The sequence below is a fragment of the Cottoperca gobio genome, chromosome 17 (genome assembly GCF_900634415.1).
Source record: "Cottoperca gobio chromosome 17, fCotGob3.1, whole genome shotgun sequence".
In the NCBI taxonomy this organism is placed as follows: domain Eukaryota; kingdom Metazoa; phylum Chordata; class Actinopteri; order Perciformes; family Bovichtidae; genus Cottoperca; species Cottoperca gobio.
In genome coordinates this window covers 13,683,519-13,700,910 of record NC_041371.1, presented here as the reverse complement: position 1 = coordinate 13,700,910, position 17,392 = coordinate 13,683,519, and the positions used below count along the sequence as shown (strand labels likewise).

At 38.3% G+C, this 17,392-nt stretch overlaps 2 protein-coding genes across 5 annotated transcripts; both read left to right on the top strand.

Moving 5' to 3' along the window:
- The first annotated feature begins 1,591 nt into the window (after positions 1 to 1,591).
- Positions 1,592 to 4,811, top strand: armc6 (armadillo repeat containing 6). Its single transcript, XM_029453199.1, is given in 8 exon segments — positions 1,592 to 2,307; positions 2,619 to 2,704; positions 2,780 to 3,350; positions 3,451 to 3,596; positions 3,695 to 3,826; positions 3,973 to 4,110; positions 4,212 to 4,286; positions 4,288 to 4,811. Coding segments are annotated over 8 exon segments (1,407 nt in total). The 5' UTR covers positions 1,592 to 2,186; the 3' UTR covers positions 4,426 to 4,811.
- A 232-nt stretch (positions 4,812 to 5,043) lies between these two features.
- Positions 5,044 to 14,268, top strand: slc25a42 (solute carrier family 25 member 42). 4 transcript variants are annotated; one of them, XM_029453203.1, is made up of 9 exons: positions 5,044 to 5,810; positions 6,480 to 6,624; positions 7,980 to 8,145; positions 8,609 to 8,720; positions 8,935 to 8,960; positions 9,247 to 9,413; positions 9,602 to 9,718; positions 10,469 to 10,620; positions 10,741 to 14,268. In XM_029453203.1, the coding sequence occupies exons 3-9, from the start codon at positions 8,065 to 8,067 to the stop codon at positions 11,064 to 11,066; spliced, it is 981 nt and encodes a 326-aa protein (XP_029309063.1). In that variant the 5' UTR covers positions 5,044 to 5,810; positions 6,480 to 6,624; positions 7,980 to 8,064; the 3' UTR covers positions 11,067 to 14,268. The 4 variants fall into 4 exon arrangements, with proteins under 4 accessions (XP_029309063.1, XP_029309060.1, XP_029309062.1 ...); XM_029453200.1 differs by having other exon boundaries at positions 7,980 to 8,157; XM_029453202.1 differs by lacking the exon at positions 6,480 to 6,624 and having other exon boundaries at positions 5,044 to 5,680; positions 7,980 to 8,157.
- Positions 14,269 to 17,392: the final 3,124 nt, after the last annotated feature.

Here is a 17,392-nt window from a genome sequence, read left to right as displayed (position 1 = left end):
TACATTATAATTTATTGATTTACTCAACAGCACAAGCTTTACCTACTAGTTAGGCTCATGGTGCAAAAGTCCTTCACTGGATAAGTCTTTCTTTAAAACTTTGAAATGTTTATATGAAAAGTGGAACAAAAAAAATCTAATCAATGTGGACATAGCTCTACCTGTCCAGCATCCATGTAGTGTGCAACCTGAAGCACCAGGAATAAACCCAGAGGGACCCCTTCTGAATGGGGTCACCCTTACAGTTTTCTTCAATGGTCCCACACAGTGTCAGCAGAGGGTGCACCTCGCTCAGCTTTGGCTTCATCAGCAGCAGCTGCAGTCACAAATGTATGTGCAGTTTGAAAGAAAGTAACATATAAAGTGCTTTAATTAACAGAGAATGATTTACACTTACCATTCCTTTACTTAATAAAAACAGAGTTCTGCAGGAAAATAATAAACAACATACTTAAGGAGAAATAATGAGAATTAAAACAAAGACTAATAGATAAATAACATGCTTCATATCAACTTATCAAATAAGAATAAGTTTGCAATACATGATAGTCCACCAAGTTCTTGAAAATAGAAGCCAATAGGTGAATTACTAAAACAGAGCAAAACAACAGATCAACATCTGAAACATAGAGCACATTTATTTACTCATTTAAGTTATAACCTAGTATGTTTTTTAACAGGATGAAACATTATAGTTACGTTTCCAAACCACTTCTTTTCACATTATATTATTATTACAGGATAACTGGATGCATGCACCTACCTGTTGACAGTAGTAGCTACTGATAGGTTATTTGAAGATACTTCACATCTTCAAATTGGGAGATCTGATATAAATGATAAAGGAAAATAAATGTTGTTGTCCCATTATTAGATAAGTTAGTGTCAAAATGATGTCTTTATAAAACGTGGGCAGGCATACAGGATTTTGAGGAGCTTCTTTGATGCTGAGGTAACACACCTTGTATCAGTGTGTATGCAATATTCATGTTATACACGAAAAAGGATAGGCTACGTATTTAAAATAAGAAAGGACAATATAAGTGTCAGCATCACACTGAGCATTGACTTTGACAGTGAGCTCGTGCAAATAATGGAAAAGCATCATACATTGGTGGACATGTTTCGAGAACGGTTTCGGTTCATTGCAACACAGCCTGGTATCAGACACTCTGGCTGCTGCTGAGGAAATGTTCTGCAAAGCCCAGCAGGGCTAGATACCCTGGTACCAGGTCTCCATTGGCCTAGCTATAGTTGGCCTTTTATGTTTTCGACCTCAACATTTAGTTAAATTAGAAATTAGTTAACGTTACTAGCGCCATCTAGCAAGAAGAATAAAAACTTCCTGTGTTTTCTTTTCAAAATAAAAACACACGAGTAAGACAAACATAATTCAGGATGTTGTAGTGACATACCAGTAGCAACAATAACGTCTTTACCTCGAAAAAGGAATTTCACAAAACATAACCACTAGACATGGGGGTTTACCACGGGGATGTTATACATTAATAAAATGTTTCCTTTATTTTGGAGGAAACACCGTCAAAGTAAGACTTTCACTTAAAAGGGTCCGTTGGTGTCCCATTTAACGGATAACGTAGCGCTTCCATGTTCTTGATATGAAACATGCTAGCTGACGGTACTCTATTTGTATTTTTTTCCTTGTCGTTACCCCGGGGATACAATTAAATCGACAAATAATGTCTTCAGGAGAAACGGTCAAGTGGAACTAATGTTTTGCAGTCTATGTGCCAACCGAGAATATGTTTGTGGGACCTTTTGCGGAATTTACTATTCACTAAAATTATTCCGCAAATTCACGCCCAACATTGCTGAGAGCTAGAAGTAGTGAGCACTACGACTACGTAAAATGCGCAAATCGACAGCGGTGGTCTGTTCGTTCATTGATAATAGTTTAGCAGCGTGTCTGTCACTGGGCGGTGGTAACAGTTAAGCCATTTGACTAATGTGCTTTATGAAGATATTTTTTTTACATTAAAGCAGCTTTATGTAACGCTAGATTTCTGAATTTCAACAGCCATTGTCGGTAACAAGAGCAGAGACACACCATCTTCAAGCTAACAATAGCTATTACTAGCTAAAACTGAATCAACGCGATTGATGTGTGTCATCTTTTGACATCACCGTTATTACTCTTCATTTCTGGGGGAGATTAACTGGCGAAAATGGCGACACGGAGGATCACACAGGAAACCTTTGATGCTGTTGTCAGGGAAAACATGGAGGAGTTTGAGATGGCTCCTGATGAGGCTTTGAAGGAGGCTGTGGAGCAGTTTGAGTCTCAAGGTAACCGAGCTAGAAAACACAATGACTGGTAGTTAATTAATGTACAGATTTGTACAATTTCCCAATCTCAGTATTAACATGATGATTTCGAGGACCACATAGTCTTTGGAGCAAGTGCAGTGTGAATTTGAATGTGCACCTTTATTTTAAGACAAGGAGTTTAAATCAATAATTATTAAATAGTAACTTCCCTTCATCTCTTAATTAACTGGATGCCTATTGAATAATGTTTACTTTTAATCTTTTCTGTTTTGTACTTGGTATTATGTTGTGTGCTAAAGCATTAATCCTAACCTTGTGTGTGCATGCAGGTGTGAACCTCAGTTGTATAATAAAAGCTGTACCAGCGGTATCATGTGATGGCAAACAAGAAGGTCTTACACATGAGGTCTTACAGGTAAGTCCTGCTTTGTGAAAAGGGATTACTGACTGCAAAAAATGCCAAAATCTCACGTCTTTTATCCACTTACAGGCTTTGAATTCCCTCCACATTGGAAAAGACTCTGCCAGTGTTAAGGAAGTGACCGCAGACTTAAAATGCTTCACAGAGCATTGCTCACTTGGATTTCCCCAGAGGTACCTGGCTGCTCAAAAAGACGCCTACCCCGTCATCCTCTCTTACTGCAAAAAGAGTGTGGAGGACCAGGAATCTGTGTTGACCGCCCTGTCCGCTCTGGCTGCACTTACAGATGGACAGCCAGACTTGTTGGATGCAGAGGGCCAGCACTTCCTTTTGAATGTCCTTACGAAGTACAAGGCAGAGTCGTCTGTGACACGTTTAGCCATCTGCACTGTGCGTCAATGCTGTTTGAAACATGAACAGAACAGGCAGGATTTGGTAAAAGGTGGCCTCCTGTCTCTGCTGACCGGTGCCGCTAAACAACACAGTGGAAATGCTCAGATTGTAAAGGAAGCCTCTGCAGCTCTCAGGATCATGACCTTTGACGATGATGTCCGGGTTGCATTTGGGCATGCTCATGACCACGCCAAGATGATTGTTCTTGAGCACAATGGACTGAAGGTTTTGATTGAGGCTGCGAAAGGTAAGGCCAGCTGATGGGTAGGTGGGTGTTAGCATAAAAGCATAATAGCTTTTTCAAAATCTGATTTCATTTAATTATCGCTGGTGTTTCTCCCTCACAGCTCACCTTGATAATACTTCTGTTCTGAGTGAGGTGTGTGCAGCTTTGTCCCATCTGGCTGTAAGGAATGAGTTCTGTCAGGACATCTGTGATCTGGGAGGATTAAAACTCATCATGTCGCTGCTTGCGGACAGCTATGAGACACCGGTAGCCAACTAAAAACAAATCAGTTGTGATACAAACTGATTCAAGATTCAATGTTTAACGTGTTTGTTATGCTCACTGAACTGCTTTTCTCCTTGCAGGAGTTAGTTCGGCAGGTCCTTAGTGCAATACGAGCCGTAGCAGGAAATGACGATGTGAAAGATGCAGTTGTTAATGCTGGTGGAGTCGAGCTCATTGTCATTGCCATGAACAGACACATGAACAACTCTTCTGTGAGTTAGATGTCATGCCTCTAGCATTATCACAGAGTTTTGTATAAAAAGATTATTAAACATTGTTTTTAGCTGGATGAAAATGAACTTGAGTTATACAATTATTTTTGCAAAAGTCCTAAGATTATGTTCACGTTCTGTCGTAGGTGTGTGAGCAGGGCTGTGCATGCCTCTCTGTCCTTGCATTGCGTAAACCTGAAAACTGCCAAGTCATCATGGACTATGGGGGTGCCTTGGCTGCTGTGCAGGCTATGAAGACACACACTAAATCGATCAATGTGCAGGTAATATTATGAGATGATTGATAATCTTACTTTAAAAAAAAAAATCAGGCCCTGTGACAGTCTGCCAAATCTATGTCCTTGTTTTCTTTCTCTCTAAACAGAAACAAGCGTGTATGGTGATGAGAAACCTGGTTGCACGTATGAGTAACTTATGCCAACCAATCCTGGAGATGGGCTGCAGAGGCCCTGATAACCCAGGCACTACAGACCCATCGAGACTGTGGGGATGTTGGTAAAGCAGCCCTCAGAGATCTGGGATGCCAAGTGGAACTCCGAGAGCTATGGACCGGCAAACATGGCAGCCTCACCCAGTAAAACTAGAAGAGAGCAACACTGTACACCATTACCATGAGCCTAAATTGCATTTCAGACAAGATAAAATGTTATGTTGGTATACATGGCCAATATTTAAACAGATGCACCTACCCAGCTAGACATATTTGTTAAAAGTAGTTGATGTAGAAAAGACTTGTGAGCATGCCACCAGTCCCACCAAACGCCTTTTGAGAGGTTGAATATGTTTTCCAGTCTTTTTTTCTGTTTAGGACATGTACAAACAGGTCATTGTAGTCCCGTTCCAAATGTTCTGATGCCCAATTTTATATATGTACCACATTTATGTTAATAAGATGTAAATGTTTTTTTATTTGTTCCATGGGTAAATATAAATAAATGTATTTGCTGCTATGCAAACAGTTTAACTGCACTGTTTTGTGCAGATTCCTTTGCCATGGCTGCAGAGCCAAATTTGAATGTATTGAATACCATATAATTTCACTAGATCTAAACATTTCCTTTTTTTTAGTTTGTTTATGCATTATTACAGTGTAAAACTAAAATCTCTGATACTAAGACCTACCACAACATGACTGATGTATGTGGGTTTTACTATTATTTTGACTCACTAGTATTTATTATTGTGACTATTATTCTGGATACCATATATAGATAAGTACATAGAAAGCTGTTACAACTGTTAATACAACTGTGCCTGATACTGAGCATCAATAAAGTACCCTTCACGGACAAGAAAAAAAGCTCAGGAGAAACTATAGTAAGCCAGCTCGTTACCAAGTGTGTCTCCTGCTCACGCCCCTCAAACCGACCTATCCAAACATGCCCCTCCTCGTTCAGACTTCATTTCCCAGCATGCCCCTGCGCTCGTCCTTATCAAACCTCTCTGTGGTGAAGCTAACGTTAACTGCCTCGGGTCGGGTCGCTGTCAGGAGTTGTAAGGGCAGAATGGACAGCATGGACGATGCCATTCACTTTAAGTCCCTGCATAGCTGATTAATATAAGCAACGTGTGAAAGACAGTGCCTTCAACACGAGGAGACATTTTATAAAGACACAAGCGTACTATTAATATTTTTACAACGCTGTCGACGAGAGTAACATTAACGTTTATGTAGCAGTAGGCTAACAGCTAGCTAACGTCACTTAACCTGCCAACGTATTTGGCTAACTTGGAAAAATCTTCCGAAGAACTTGCCAGCGACTCGAAACAACGCACCAAGTGAGGGGTAATAAAAAGCATCAGAAATATTCGTGCTGGTGTCTAATGTGTAAGGTAAGAAATGTAACGTTAGTGTTTGTAACTACTGACAGCTAGCTGACTGCAAAGGGTGGCTGTGTTTTAGTGGACAAGTTTCGACAAGACTGGTGAGCGCACCGGCCAGAGAGACGGAAACAGAAGAATGGTGATTATTTTATGAATTATTATCTAGTTCTTGACCAATAACCTTTGTAACCATACCTTGTTTGTAGTGTGCAGTGATGGTGTTATCTCAAATATATTAAAAATAGGTATAATAATATTACATGCAATGGAAATGGTGGCATATGGGATACAATGTTGGTACAAAACAGTTGCCATGCGTAACTAAAAGGTCAAAATACCAGCAGGCAGACACAGTAACTCCTCTTAATCACATGCAGTCCTCTACAGCAACACCACAGACTTAACATTGACATATTTAATTTAGAGCTGAATCTATTAGTTTATTAATCAAATAGACACTTGACAGAGAAGTAATAGCAAACAATTGTGATTGTTGATTAATCATTCATTTGTTAGGCATAAATGCTAAATTTGAGGATTTGCTACCTTTTTGTCAGCTTTATGTCAATAGAATATCTTTGGGTTATGAGCTGTTACAAAACAAACTATTTGAAGATTGTTTTCTGACCCTGGGGTCAGTATTGTGAGCACTATTTGTTTTACATTTTGTAGACCTTAAGCAATTATACATTTACATTTTACTGATAATCTAACTCGGTGGGAAAAGAAGGTTGCTAAATTTCTCAGAAAAACATTTCACGCACCGGGAGGCATTGCTGTGTGTTTTATTAACACTATTAATTCACAGGGACAGCTCTTCCTCTCCATTGCTGTGTACATAGCATCATCAACCACCAAGCCTGAGGCACAGGGACAAGGAACTGTAAAATGATATGCATGGGGAAGATGTCTGCTGGGAGGGATGAGGGACGGCCCATGAGCAAGGACAGTGGGTGAGGTGAAAGGGGACGCATTAGGGGTCTAAGTGCTCATTTGATGATCTGGCTTGGAGCCCTGCTGTAGTGATGCCAATATTAGTTGCCCATGACTACCCAGCTTTTCAGCAGACCCTCTGTTTGCTCGCTTGTCTCGTGGCTTTCTCTCTTCGTCTTGTTTGGCTTGATTCTCCTCGCTGTTGCTAGTTTTTAGTGTAAAAAGTAGTTTTAAAGTATTTTAATTAGAAGTGCCAATGGAATAATCTAGTACTAAAAAAGAAAATGTCAAAATTATAATAATTTGTTTATATATTAGATATAACAAAATATTGTTTTGGAACAGAAACGGCAAATGTACTATATAAACCCTGTGGAAACAAATCTAAACCCTAAATAGCATTAAATAATAATCTTGACACCAAAATACTGAGTGAAGATTAATAAAATATGTAGAACATAAAAATCAGTCACTATTTTTGCTGTGGTTTAGAATATATTTATGTTACAAACTGATTATCCTAATTAAAGAAGTAAACATTATGTTAAGTCACATGCCAACTTTTAACACATTGTCCTGCAGTTGAGGTTTACATATTTGACAACTTTTGAATTGTGACTGAAGTTGGTACGAGCAATGCTCAGCTGTGAAACGTGTGCAGTATGTAATACTGTACCAGGGAGTGTGGGGGTGACTGTTGCAAAGAATAGGTGATTTGTCCAGTAAAATCATTCACTCATTGTAGAAAATGCAGCTGTCTTTGTTTGTAAAGGCAATGAGATTGCCCCAGATAATGTTCTTGCTCTTAATCTCATGTAAATCTCCTTTGACTATATATACAAGAATGTCCTGACTGTACAAAGATATGGAAAGACTGTAATCTGGTACGTTAGCGAGGAAGGGGCTTTAATGTTAATCCTTTTTATAATTTTTTTTGTTTTGCTCAGACAGACACCTTTCACCTACAAGTCCTCAAGAGATATTTGTGGGTGTTACTTACTGTAGTTGTGCTTTGCTCATTGGCTTTTTAAAGGTGTGGCAGTTGGTCAAAGGTAACTAGATTATTCTTCAGGAAAATCACTTGAGTTTGTATTTACAGTTGCTTGTCATCAAATGCTGACTTATTTACCTTGCAGGGGGAGTGCAAAGAAAGTACTAAACTAGAATATTTGCCCACAGGTTTACACAAGCTAGACTTGAATACTGAATACTATTGAATACTCCTGATTGCACAATCTTAATATGTAGGCAGTGTTTGCATGACATGCTTGTCACTTGATCCTGGCACAGAAGCTTAGCCACCAAAATATCTTGTCAATTGTTTTATATTTAGGCTAACCTAAAACTGACCTCTGTTTCTCGCTCTCCTCTGTAGCTCTAAGCGCCTGCTGTTGCTGTCCCTGTCTGCAGTAGTTGAATTCATGAGCACGCTCAGTGACGGCAGCACGTAGTCCTCGGGGATGGGGAGTGGAGTCCAGGAACAACGGGCATCACTCACGCAGGGAGAAGTGCTGCCACTGGCTTCCTCCAGTCAGTCAGAAGTGAGCTATGAGGTGACATTTTATAGACATGATCCTTCTTCAACACTTAGAGAAAAACATCCAGCCAAAGGTTTTGTTTTTTTTCAGTTTTAATCTGTGAATTTGACTGTTGTGTAGAATAAAGAAAAATGTCATTATCTGGTATCTCAAATGACAGTATTGTGGTGGTTTACAAATGCAATTTTAGTGGCCATGCTTTATCTGTGTTACTGTCTTTATCTGCTGAGCTTAGTAGCTTCATGGCCTCTTCTCCTTCTTTGGTTAATTTAAGGACATCTGCTCCCCTTTTGTAATGATTTGTGAACTGGTTAGTCAGATGTAATCATCTATCATCCTTGCATAACTCCGGTTTAATGATCAACAGCATCTCAAACACAACTTTGTTCACATAAGGAGGCAGTTTTTACAGGATTCACTCTGTTGGAGTTGATGCCCCTAATTTGATTCCTCCATCGCTGTGCAGGGCCTGAAGCAGACTCGGTCTATCCTCAACTCGCTCTTCTCTGGGGCTTTAGCAGGGGCTGTGGCCAAGACAGCTGTTGCCCCATTGGACAGGACTAAAATCATCTTCCAAGGCAAGTTGGATTCTCTGCTGACTTAAACGTGGAAACTGTTATTAATTTAGAAATGACCCACATGGCTGCTGTGGAATTATATCTAGAACGAATGTTGTGTTTTAACTGCGTTGCTCTTGCATGAAGATCAATGCAAATATTTAAAACATGTGTGTTGACTTACAGAAACACTGACATGTTATTTAACTTGCACATGTTTTTTTATGTTTTTCAGTGTCTTCAGATAGATTCTCTGCTAAGGTAAGTTTGATCACATATTTAAACGTCCGTTTCTTGATCAAACAATCTGATTCTCATTCATCACAAGAGATTAATTCACACCCACTGCATAATATAAGCCTCACGTTAAGAGTTTATAATGAACATACACTTTTCACGCAACGCTCCTTTAGTAATGCATTAGCTTTCCGTCTGACCTTCAAAGAATATGTCACAGGAAGTTTAAAGACAAACGTTTTCTCAACAATAGATTCTCATCAATCAATCATTAGCATGTATGTGTTTGTATGTGCACACTATATTACAGGAGGCCTACAGGTTGATCTACCGCACCTACCTGAAGAATGGCTTCTTCAGTCTGTGGAGGGGAAACTCTGCCACCATGGTGCGAGTCATCCCGTACGCTGCCATCCAGTTCTGTGCACACGAGCAGTACAAAGGGATGTTGGGAGGCTACTATGGCTTTCAAGGGAAGTAAGTCATTTTTGCTGGTAGGCCTACTACTCGGGTCCACGGGCTCGTCTCTTGACTTTTTTTCTTCACTGTTATGTTCGTTTTGAGATTTAATTTAATTAGCTCACTTCAGATTTTCTTTATGTCTCGTGGAGCAATACAAATTCTAAAAGTCTGATCTACATAACACGTTCTTCTCTGTGTTTCAGAGTCCTGCCTCCAGTTCCGAGGTTACTGGCTGGGTCTATGGCTGGTACCACGGCAGCCATGCTGACCTATCCTCTGGACATGGTGCGAGCGAGGATGGCTGTAACGCCAAAGGAAATGTAAATTCATCTCTAACTGCTAATACACAGTCATCATATGTACACACTGACAACATCCCTGCAGCAAGGTGTGTTGCAACAAGGTTCAGGTTTAGGATGAGATATGGAACATTTGGAAGGCTTATAAAAGGTTTTGACACAGCGTAGCAATTCATGCAGTGGTAAACGTGTTATAGTACAACTTTGGAAAATAATCAGGGCAGTAAATATTTCTCGATCAGGTCTCAGATCTGTCGGGGATGATGCTCTTGTTGCTGTCACCAATATTCATTACTACGGACTTGATCAGTCGTCCTAAAATTTGACAGTCAGAAAAAAACATTAAGTTGGTGACGCAACCAAAATAGATGTTACTCAGACTGTATAGCAGTCTCCACCTTCCGAGACATCTGAGGTTGTTTGTGTTCCCGTTTAGCCTTAAATGGACTTTACACAGTGCTTTTCACTGTGGCAGGACTGTACAGCTTTTTTCCTGAAGGAAAATAGGTTTGAAAATGCTGCCATATTCCACTGTACAGTATTTAGTAATTCACATTCTGTTTGATCTTCTTCTGTTTTATATGTATATATTTTACTTGTACTATTATGTCTCTCTTGCACTATTTTATTTATTTATGTCTTAAGTAAACTGTTGTTGGAGAAGCCTGGGACGTAAGATATTTATTGCCAACAACTACACTGTAGCTGCTGTGTATATGACAATGAAGCCTTTGAATTTTGATTATTATTTTTGCTGCCTCCACTCTTTAGGTACAGTAACATCCTGCACGTGTTTGTGCGGATATCCCGAGAAGAGGGCCTGAAGACATTGTATCGAGGCTTTGCTCCCACCATGCTGGGTGTTATTCCCTATGCTGGTCTCAGCTTCTTTACCTACGAGACACTGAAGAAATATCATGCAGGTAATGCACTACCATATCTAGATGTACTAGGATAGTTATCTACAACCCCTTTCTTTCACGCCTAACGTTAATGTTGCATATGTTAAACGGTACTTCCTCACATCCTCCTTTTCCTTGTAGAGAGCAGTGGGCGCTCACAGCCCTACTCGTATGAACGTCTGGCATTTGGAGCCTGTGCAGGACTTCTCGGCCAGTCGGCGTCTTACCCTCTGGATGTGGTACGACGGCGGATGCAGACTGCGGGAGTCACGGGTCACACGTACAGCACCATCCTGGGCACCATGAAGGAGATTGTGTTAGAGGAAGGGGTCATCCGTGGACTCTACAAAGGTCTCAGTATGAACTGGGTGAAAGGGCCTATTGCGGTGGGGATCAGCTTCACCACCTTTGACGTTACTCAGATTCTCCTGAGGAAGCTGCATCAGATGGGCTACACGGGTCGGTAATGGCAATACAGAGGGAGAGGAAAGTGGGATAGTTACCCAAACACCCTCTGAAGAGGAAGGAAGTGAGAGTGACCAGTGCATATCGCTGGATAGAGGCACACTGGCTCAGGATGCGTGATGTATATATGTATTCTCTCGCTTTATCTGTGTGCAGCGGGGGATGAACATCCCCTGTAGGCGTGAGGTTTGTTGGATGATACACACTGTTGTCATGTACAGCTAAGTGCAATATGCTCACTGATATTCTGTGTGTTTGTGTGTACACATAAATTATAACGCTCCTTCCCTTGTCGACCAGGCCTGTGAGTGTCGTTCTGAAAGTTTAGAGATCGGCACACACTGAGGTCTCCCAGCTGCCTTGTGCGTCTGCTTAAAACTGACACCTTCCAATGAAATGCAGGTTGCCACTCAATTATTATTATTAACTTTTTAAGATGCGTTTGATTTAATAACATCAAAAATAAGCCCCCTCGAGATTAGTTTTTTTGTGTGTGTTTGTTTTAAGGAATTATACCAAAGGTTAGGATGTGAGCTAGTTATTGCAGATTATGTGATGTTAGTGGTGTTTGTATATTTAAGCACAAAAGTTCTCAGAGTACGACTTTAGAGCAAAAACCTTGCCTAGCACAGATGTAATGGAATTGCTGCTGCTGTCATATGGTCAGTGCTGCTGAAGGCAAACAGATGAGTTGCAATGTAGGCCAGTGCCAACACACGAAGTATAAAGAGTGCCCATGTGATTGTTTTTGTTTTCACTGTGATCATATAATGGGTTTTTTAAAATATTGTGATTGACAGTTTTGTTGTTTGAAGCATTAATACTGATGACTAGACCGTTTGAAGTACTAGCTGAAAATAACCTCCTACAGTCCCATGTAACGCACATCAAGCAATTTAATAGGTCATTTTCTAAATGTGGGATCATATACACTGATTTAACAGTTTAGTGGGAACACGCGTACAGTCTAATGTAACCTCATACAACGTGTACAATATTCTGTTGTTGACGCCGTGTGAGAGGTGTCGCTTTAACTCCGTGAATCTTTTAGCAGTATTGATTTGAATTACAATATATTGAGTTATTTCTAATATCATTAGTAATGGTAATGGACGCACACAGTCATCAATAATTTTATAATTGTCTTCCATTTGCTGTAGGTTTAGCAGCCGCAGGGGTTTTGTTTAAACTCTGCACAAGTTGTACAGCTGTAGCTGTATTTGCTAATGGACTAGCTTGACTGGAAATATGCACAGACACTTAGTGAAGAGATCATTTGAGTTCTTTGTTACAGGCATGATTTGGTACATTTTAGTGTTCTCTGTATTGTACTTTACCTCAGCACATAATCAAATGTTCATATTTCACACATATCGATACACACGTATGTGGATTAGTGTAAAAAGATTGAACTAGCTGCTCAGTATTTTGACTGTATGTGAGACAGTTTGAACAGTATTGACGCAGGCTCAAAGTCGTTGAGGAGTGTCAATAGTTTCTATACTTAGACCACACATACCGAGTGCAGAGCCAGGTGGAGCAGAGGGCAGGACAGTGTCATCTTCTCCAGAATAAAGCAGAACGTTTCCTGAGTGGGAGGATCTCCACTGACTATGAATGACTAAGAAACTCAAACAATATTGTATTTAACTCTAGGGCTTCACTAATCATTTTTCAGTAGCCAATGTTTTTTCTTCTTCACTATTTAAAACATTTACTGATTTTCCTTTAACTAATCAATTTATTCACTGATTATTTCTGTTCTAGGATTTATTTTTACATTTCTTGATGCTGATTGTTTTTGACAACATTACTTTTTTTGATATGTTACTTTAATGAATACAAACATCTCAACAAACTTTTAATTTCTTTCATTTAACAAGAAAGCAAACTACTTAAATGTAAGTTTGTCTAAACACAAACAATGTACAGAAAAACATTGCCTGGTCATCTGATTGTCAATCAGAAAGTATCTGATCAGAAATGTCGAACATTTAGCTCCTACGCTTCTCTCCCCTCCTGTCCTGCACGTCTGACCATCATCAGCGTATCTGTCTGTTCAGGGAAGTTGCGACTGTTTTCCTCCTTGTTCAGTGAATCGGGATAATTGTCGCAGCGCTCTGGTGACAGACACCTAAACGTGGTTAACAGCAGAAGCAAGTGTAGTCTTTTTAATATCAGATTATTTTCTTTACCCCTTGCCTTCATTATTTCGTGAGAAATATGTGTAGCGGAGTTTTGATCAATGACAGCTTGAAAGCGTGCAAAAATGCTGCATATTGTAAAGTATACAGCAACTGAAATCTGACTGAAGGGTAGTTACTCGCTCTTAAGTGCCTAGCAAGGGATAGTAATGTTTTTACTATGACTGAGCTACTTCTGCTAACCTTTTTTGAAGGTTGTTTCCATTATATAGCCTTTGCTTCGGTCTAGAAGTTACAAATATTTAAGGGGCAGCAGATGGTTTGAAGTTTGGGGATAGACATCTGTAACTGAATGTATTACTTCAGGTCAGTTTTGTATGTGAATTTTGTAAAACGTATAAACTGCCTTGCAGTGTTTTAAGAGGGAGATGCGTGATCCTCGGCTCCATAGCAGACCCGACCTATCATTCCAAACAGTCAGGACTAATTCAAAAGTACATTTGAATGGGTACTTGTACCCTGATTTCAATTAAGAGCATTGACATGTTAACATCTCCCTACTGATCAAAGGAGGTTGGTACATGCATGATATAAAACTATATGATAGGCAGAGTTGACGACAAGCTTGGAAAAAAACCCCAGACAATCATGAAATGCCAAAATTAATTTTTAAAAGAAAGGTAATTTGTTTATTGAGAACCTGACAGTGGCTTAATGATGAGGAATATTGAAACACTACATCAACAGAAACCGGTAGAAGATGTGAATTTTATTTGCTCTTATAAAAGCAAATTTAATTGTTTTAACCCTATTTGTGGGTCATCCTAGACGTGCAGACATACGATGCTACTGTGTTTGCATGTTTCAACAGATCACCCTGTATTGTTTTTGTTTCAGTGCAGCAGTGATATGACAGCTGTTTTGTAAATCCTAGTGATTTGTGCCAACTGAATGTAAACTACCTACTAATACCACACCCTGTGTCCAGTCTCTCGTGATGGTGGTCTATCTGTAGGAACATTTTTGAAATTCTCAAATAAAACTGGATGTTAAAATTGGATTGATGCTTGTTTATTATCTCATTGTTTTTATCCCGTCTCTGAAGGATCTAAAGTTTAGATGCAATATGTTCAGTGTGGTCTTCAAGGCCACTTAACATCCAGGATCACACATCCTTTTTACTCTAAAAATATATAAACGCAAGTTTCTGTATTATAAATTAGGCCTTAACTGTCAATTAAGATAAAATTCAAAAAGTAAAAATATAATAAATTAAAACATTACGTAAACAAAGTGACTATAACTCAGTTTGTTAAAATAACACCTGGATAATATCTATATGTACACATTTCCTATTTATAATAAGCTAATTTAGTGGCCTTTTAACAGTAATGGCCCAAAGTGACACACAATATAAATAAATTGGAGATTAATATACAAATGAATAAGTATAGAAATGCGTATGAAAAGTAAATGTGTAAATAAATACAGGAATATGAAAATATAAATAAAACAAATTTATAGGGAAATAAATAAATGACTACAAATAAAGGCAAAAAATAATTCAATACAAGAATCAATAAATACAGAAAGATATTTGTTAATCATTTATTTATTTAAGGCAATGTGTATTTATGTTTAATTTATCATGGTCATGTTTTTTTAAAATGTATTTATCTGATAAAGAATAATAAAACATATTAGCATTGTTAATATGATTATTATTATAATTTTATTTTTTTACATTATTATTATTATTATTATTATTATTGTTATTATTTCCCAATGTCACTTTGGGCCCCCATACCTAACAAGGTGTGAAGACACATTGTATGTAATGACATCTGGTGTCCACTGGAGGACGCTCCCTCGCTATGAATGAGTGAACTCCTCTGGCTGTAGTTCCACAGATGGCCGATGGGTGGCGGTGCAGCACAGCGCTGTGAGCCGAGGGAAGGTGAGCTGGGTCAGACGGAGCTGCTGCTCTGCCTGAGGCCGTGCTGGCGCTTTGAACTTGACCATGAACGCAACACGGCATGATGAACCCGAAGAATAAACTGAGCAAATTGAAAACAGTCCTAATTAATACAAATGGCAGGTATTATAATTTAATATATATATAGGATATTTGAGATTAGATTTAGAGATAACAATATTTTGTAGAAATGAAAGAAATACATATCCTATTTATTAAAGGGTATTTTAAGTATGTTTGTGTTCATTGCTGTTTAAATTAGGTGAAATATTTTATTTGGTCCAGGTTTTCTTCTTGCATCGGAGCAGACTCTTTATGCACAGATTTCTGGGAATGTGGAGAAAAAAGCACGAGAAGAAAAGAGCTATAGGGAAGATAGAGGACTAATTAGAGAGTGAAGGAGGGAGGGATGGACGGAGGCTGTCAGAGGATGTGGTTGCTATAGATACTTGGCCTGATGCCAGGTGGAGGCAGAGTCAATTTGCATTTATTCAGATGACGATTGCTCTCTCTCTCTCTTTCTATCTGAAATAAAAGCAGCACAACACCCATTTCTTCCATTTCAAATGTATTATACATAACTACATTTCCTTTGAATTGTAATGCAAAACACAGTGAAAAGTGATTCCAAATGATATTAAACTGTATTTTAACCTAGGCTTAGATATTAACCTACTTCAAGCTTTATGAAAAACAACATGTACTGTTCTGATTGTGCCACAAAGCAAAATATTGTTCTTAAAAAAAAGAGGCTTTTTTGCCATGTTAGGTTTTATTTGATTTTGATGTTGAATGCTGTGAAACCAGATTGTAGCTTCTTTTAAAATACATTTCTCTTTATTCTTTTATTGAAAATACAAAAAATACAATTCTGCACTGTACTTGAGGCCTGTAGTTTCATGTAGGCCTCAATTTGTTCCTTAAATTAAGCTTCAAAAAAGAAAATGCTGATTTGTTTTAGATTAAAAGCTCATGACCAAACCTAAAGAAAAATAGAGCAGTTTTTATTGCAATTTTGCCTGTTATATAATAGTCTATTTAATATTTAAACTACGTATAGGGTTAGCAGGCATTTCATGTTAATTAGCCTTCTCTGAGAGGCTGGCCTGTACAGATTAGCTAGTTAGCTTCTGTTGGGCCTCTGGGCTAATAGATAATCTTTTCTTTATTACTATTTAAAAAAAATCTTCAATCCCTTAAAGTTCTGTGACAGCAGCAGATTATATTGAAAAAACATCAAAAGATGTCTTTTATGTTATATGAGTCTTAGTGGTGCTTATTATTTTATGTAATTAAAATATCCTCCTTTTACCATTTCTACTACAAAATGACACTGCCAGACCTAAATTAATTTAAATGAAGCAACTCATGTAAATGTCTAAAATAGGAAACAGTGACAAACATTTGTCCTGCTTTATTTATATTTTGAGAACATTGTGTCGGAGAAAATATATTTATTATGAAAAGATTTTAAATATTATGAAAAAATAAATTCACTGGAGAAAAATGTCAAAGTCAACATTGTCTTTATTTATCACATATGTATATATACATATATACATATATATATATTTACACAATATACACACAGCCACTCAAATGATTCAAATGACACAATGCACAACAGGATCAATTACAGCAGTTTAACCTGGGCGGATGTATTTAATCAGTCACAAATCAATTTACATCAATTAGCATCATCATTAATGTATTTAGGAATTTAAAATCACTTTAATTATTATAAAATGTAATATATTAATCATTAACCCACAAAACTCATGTGCTGTTAAATGGTAAAAACAAACCCTAAAGGTACAGCTTGTCTCTTTAGATTTAGTGGTTTAACTTTACATGTGTGTGTGCGTGTGTGTGTGTGTGTGTGTGTGTGTGTGTGTGTGAGTGAGTGTGTGTTTGTGGTTGTGTGTTTGTGGTTGTGTGTGTTTTTTGTCAAAAACTTTAATTATACAGCAGAAAAATAAACACAAATGGTTGAATTGATCCAGTCCAATCTGGGCCTGAAATCCTTCTCTTTGAGTCAAATGTTGTTCAGCCAATCAGTGTTTTTCCACCGTCACCAATCTACAGAGAGAGAAGAAGAAAGAGGAAATTAGTGACACAATAAAAAATAAAGAAATAGAAAAAAAATCATTTTTTTACAGCCAGGATCATAGAGGGCCAGTGCCTAAGACATACACGTGAGCTTTCATAG

Coding starts and splice junctions, on each gene's coding strand:
- slc25a42 (XM_029453202.1), top strand. CDS start 8,065: ATGGGGAGTGGAGTCCAGGAACAACGGGCATCACTCACGCAGGGAGAA. Junction 8,158..8,608: donor AGTCAGAAGTGAGCTATGAG/GTGACATTTTAT, acceptor ATCGCTGTGCAG/GGCCTGAAGCAGACTCGGTC. Junction 10,621..10,740: donor ACTGAAGAAATATCATGCAG/GTAATGCACTAC, acceptor TTTTCCTTGTAG/AGAGCAGTGGGCGCTCACAG.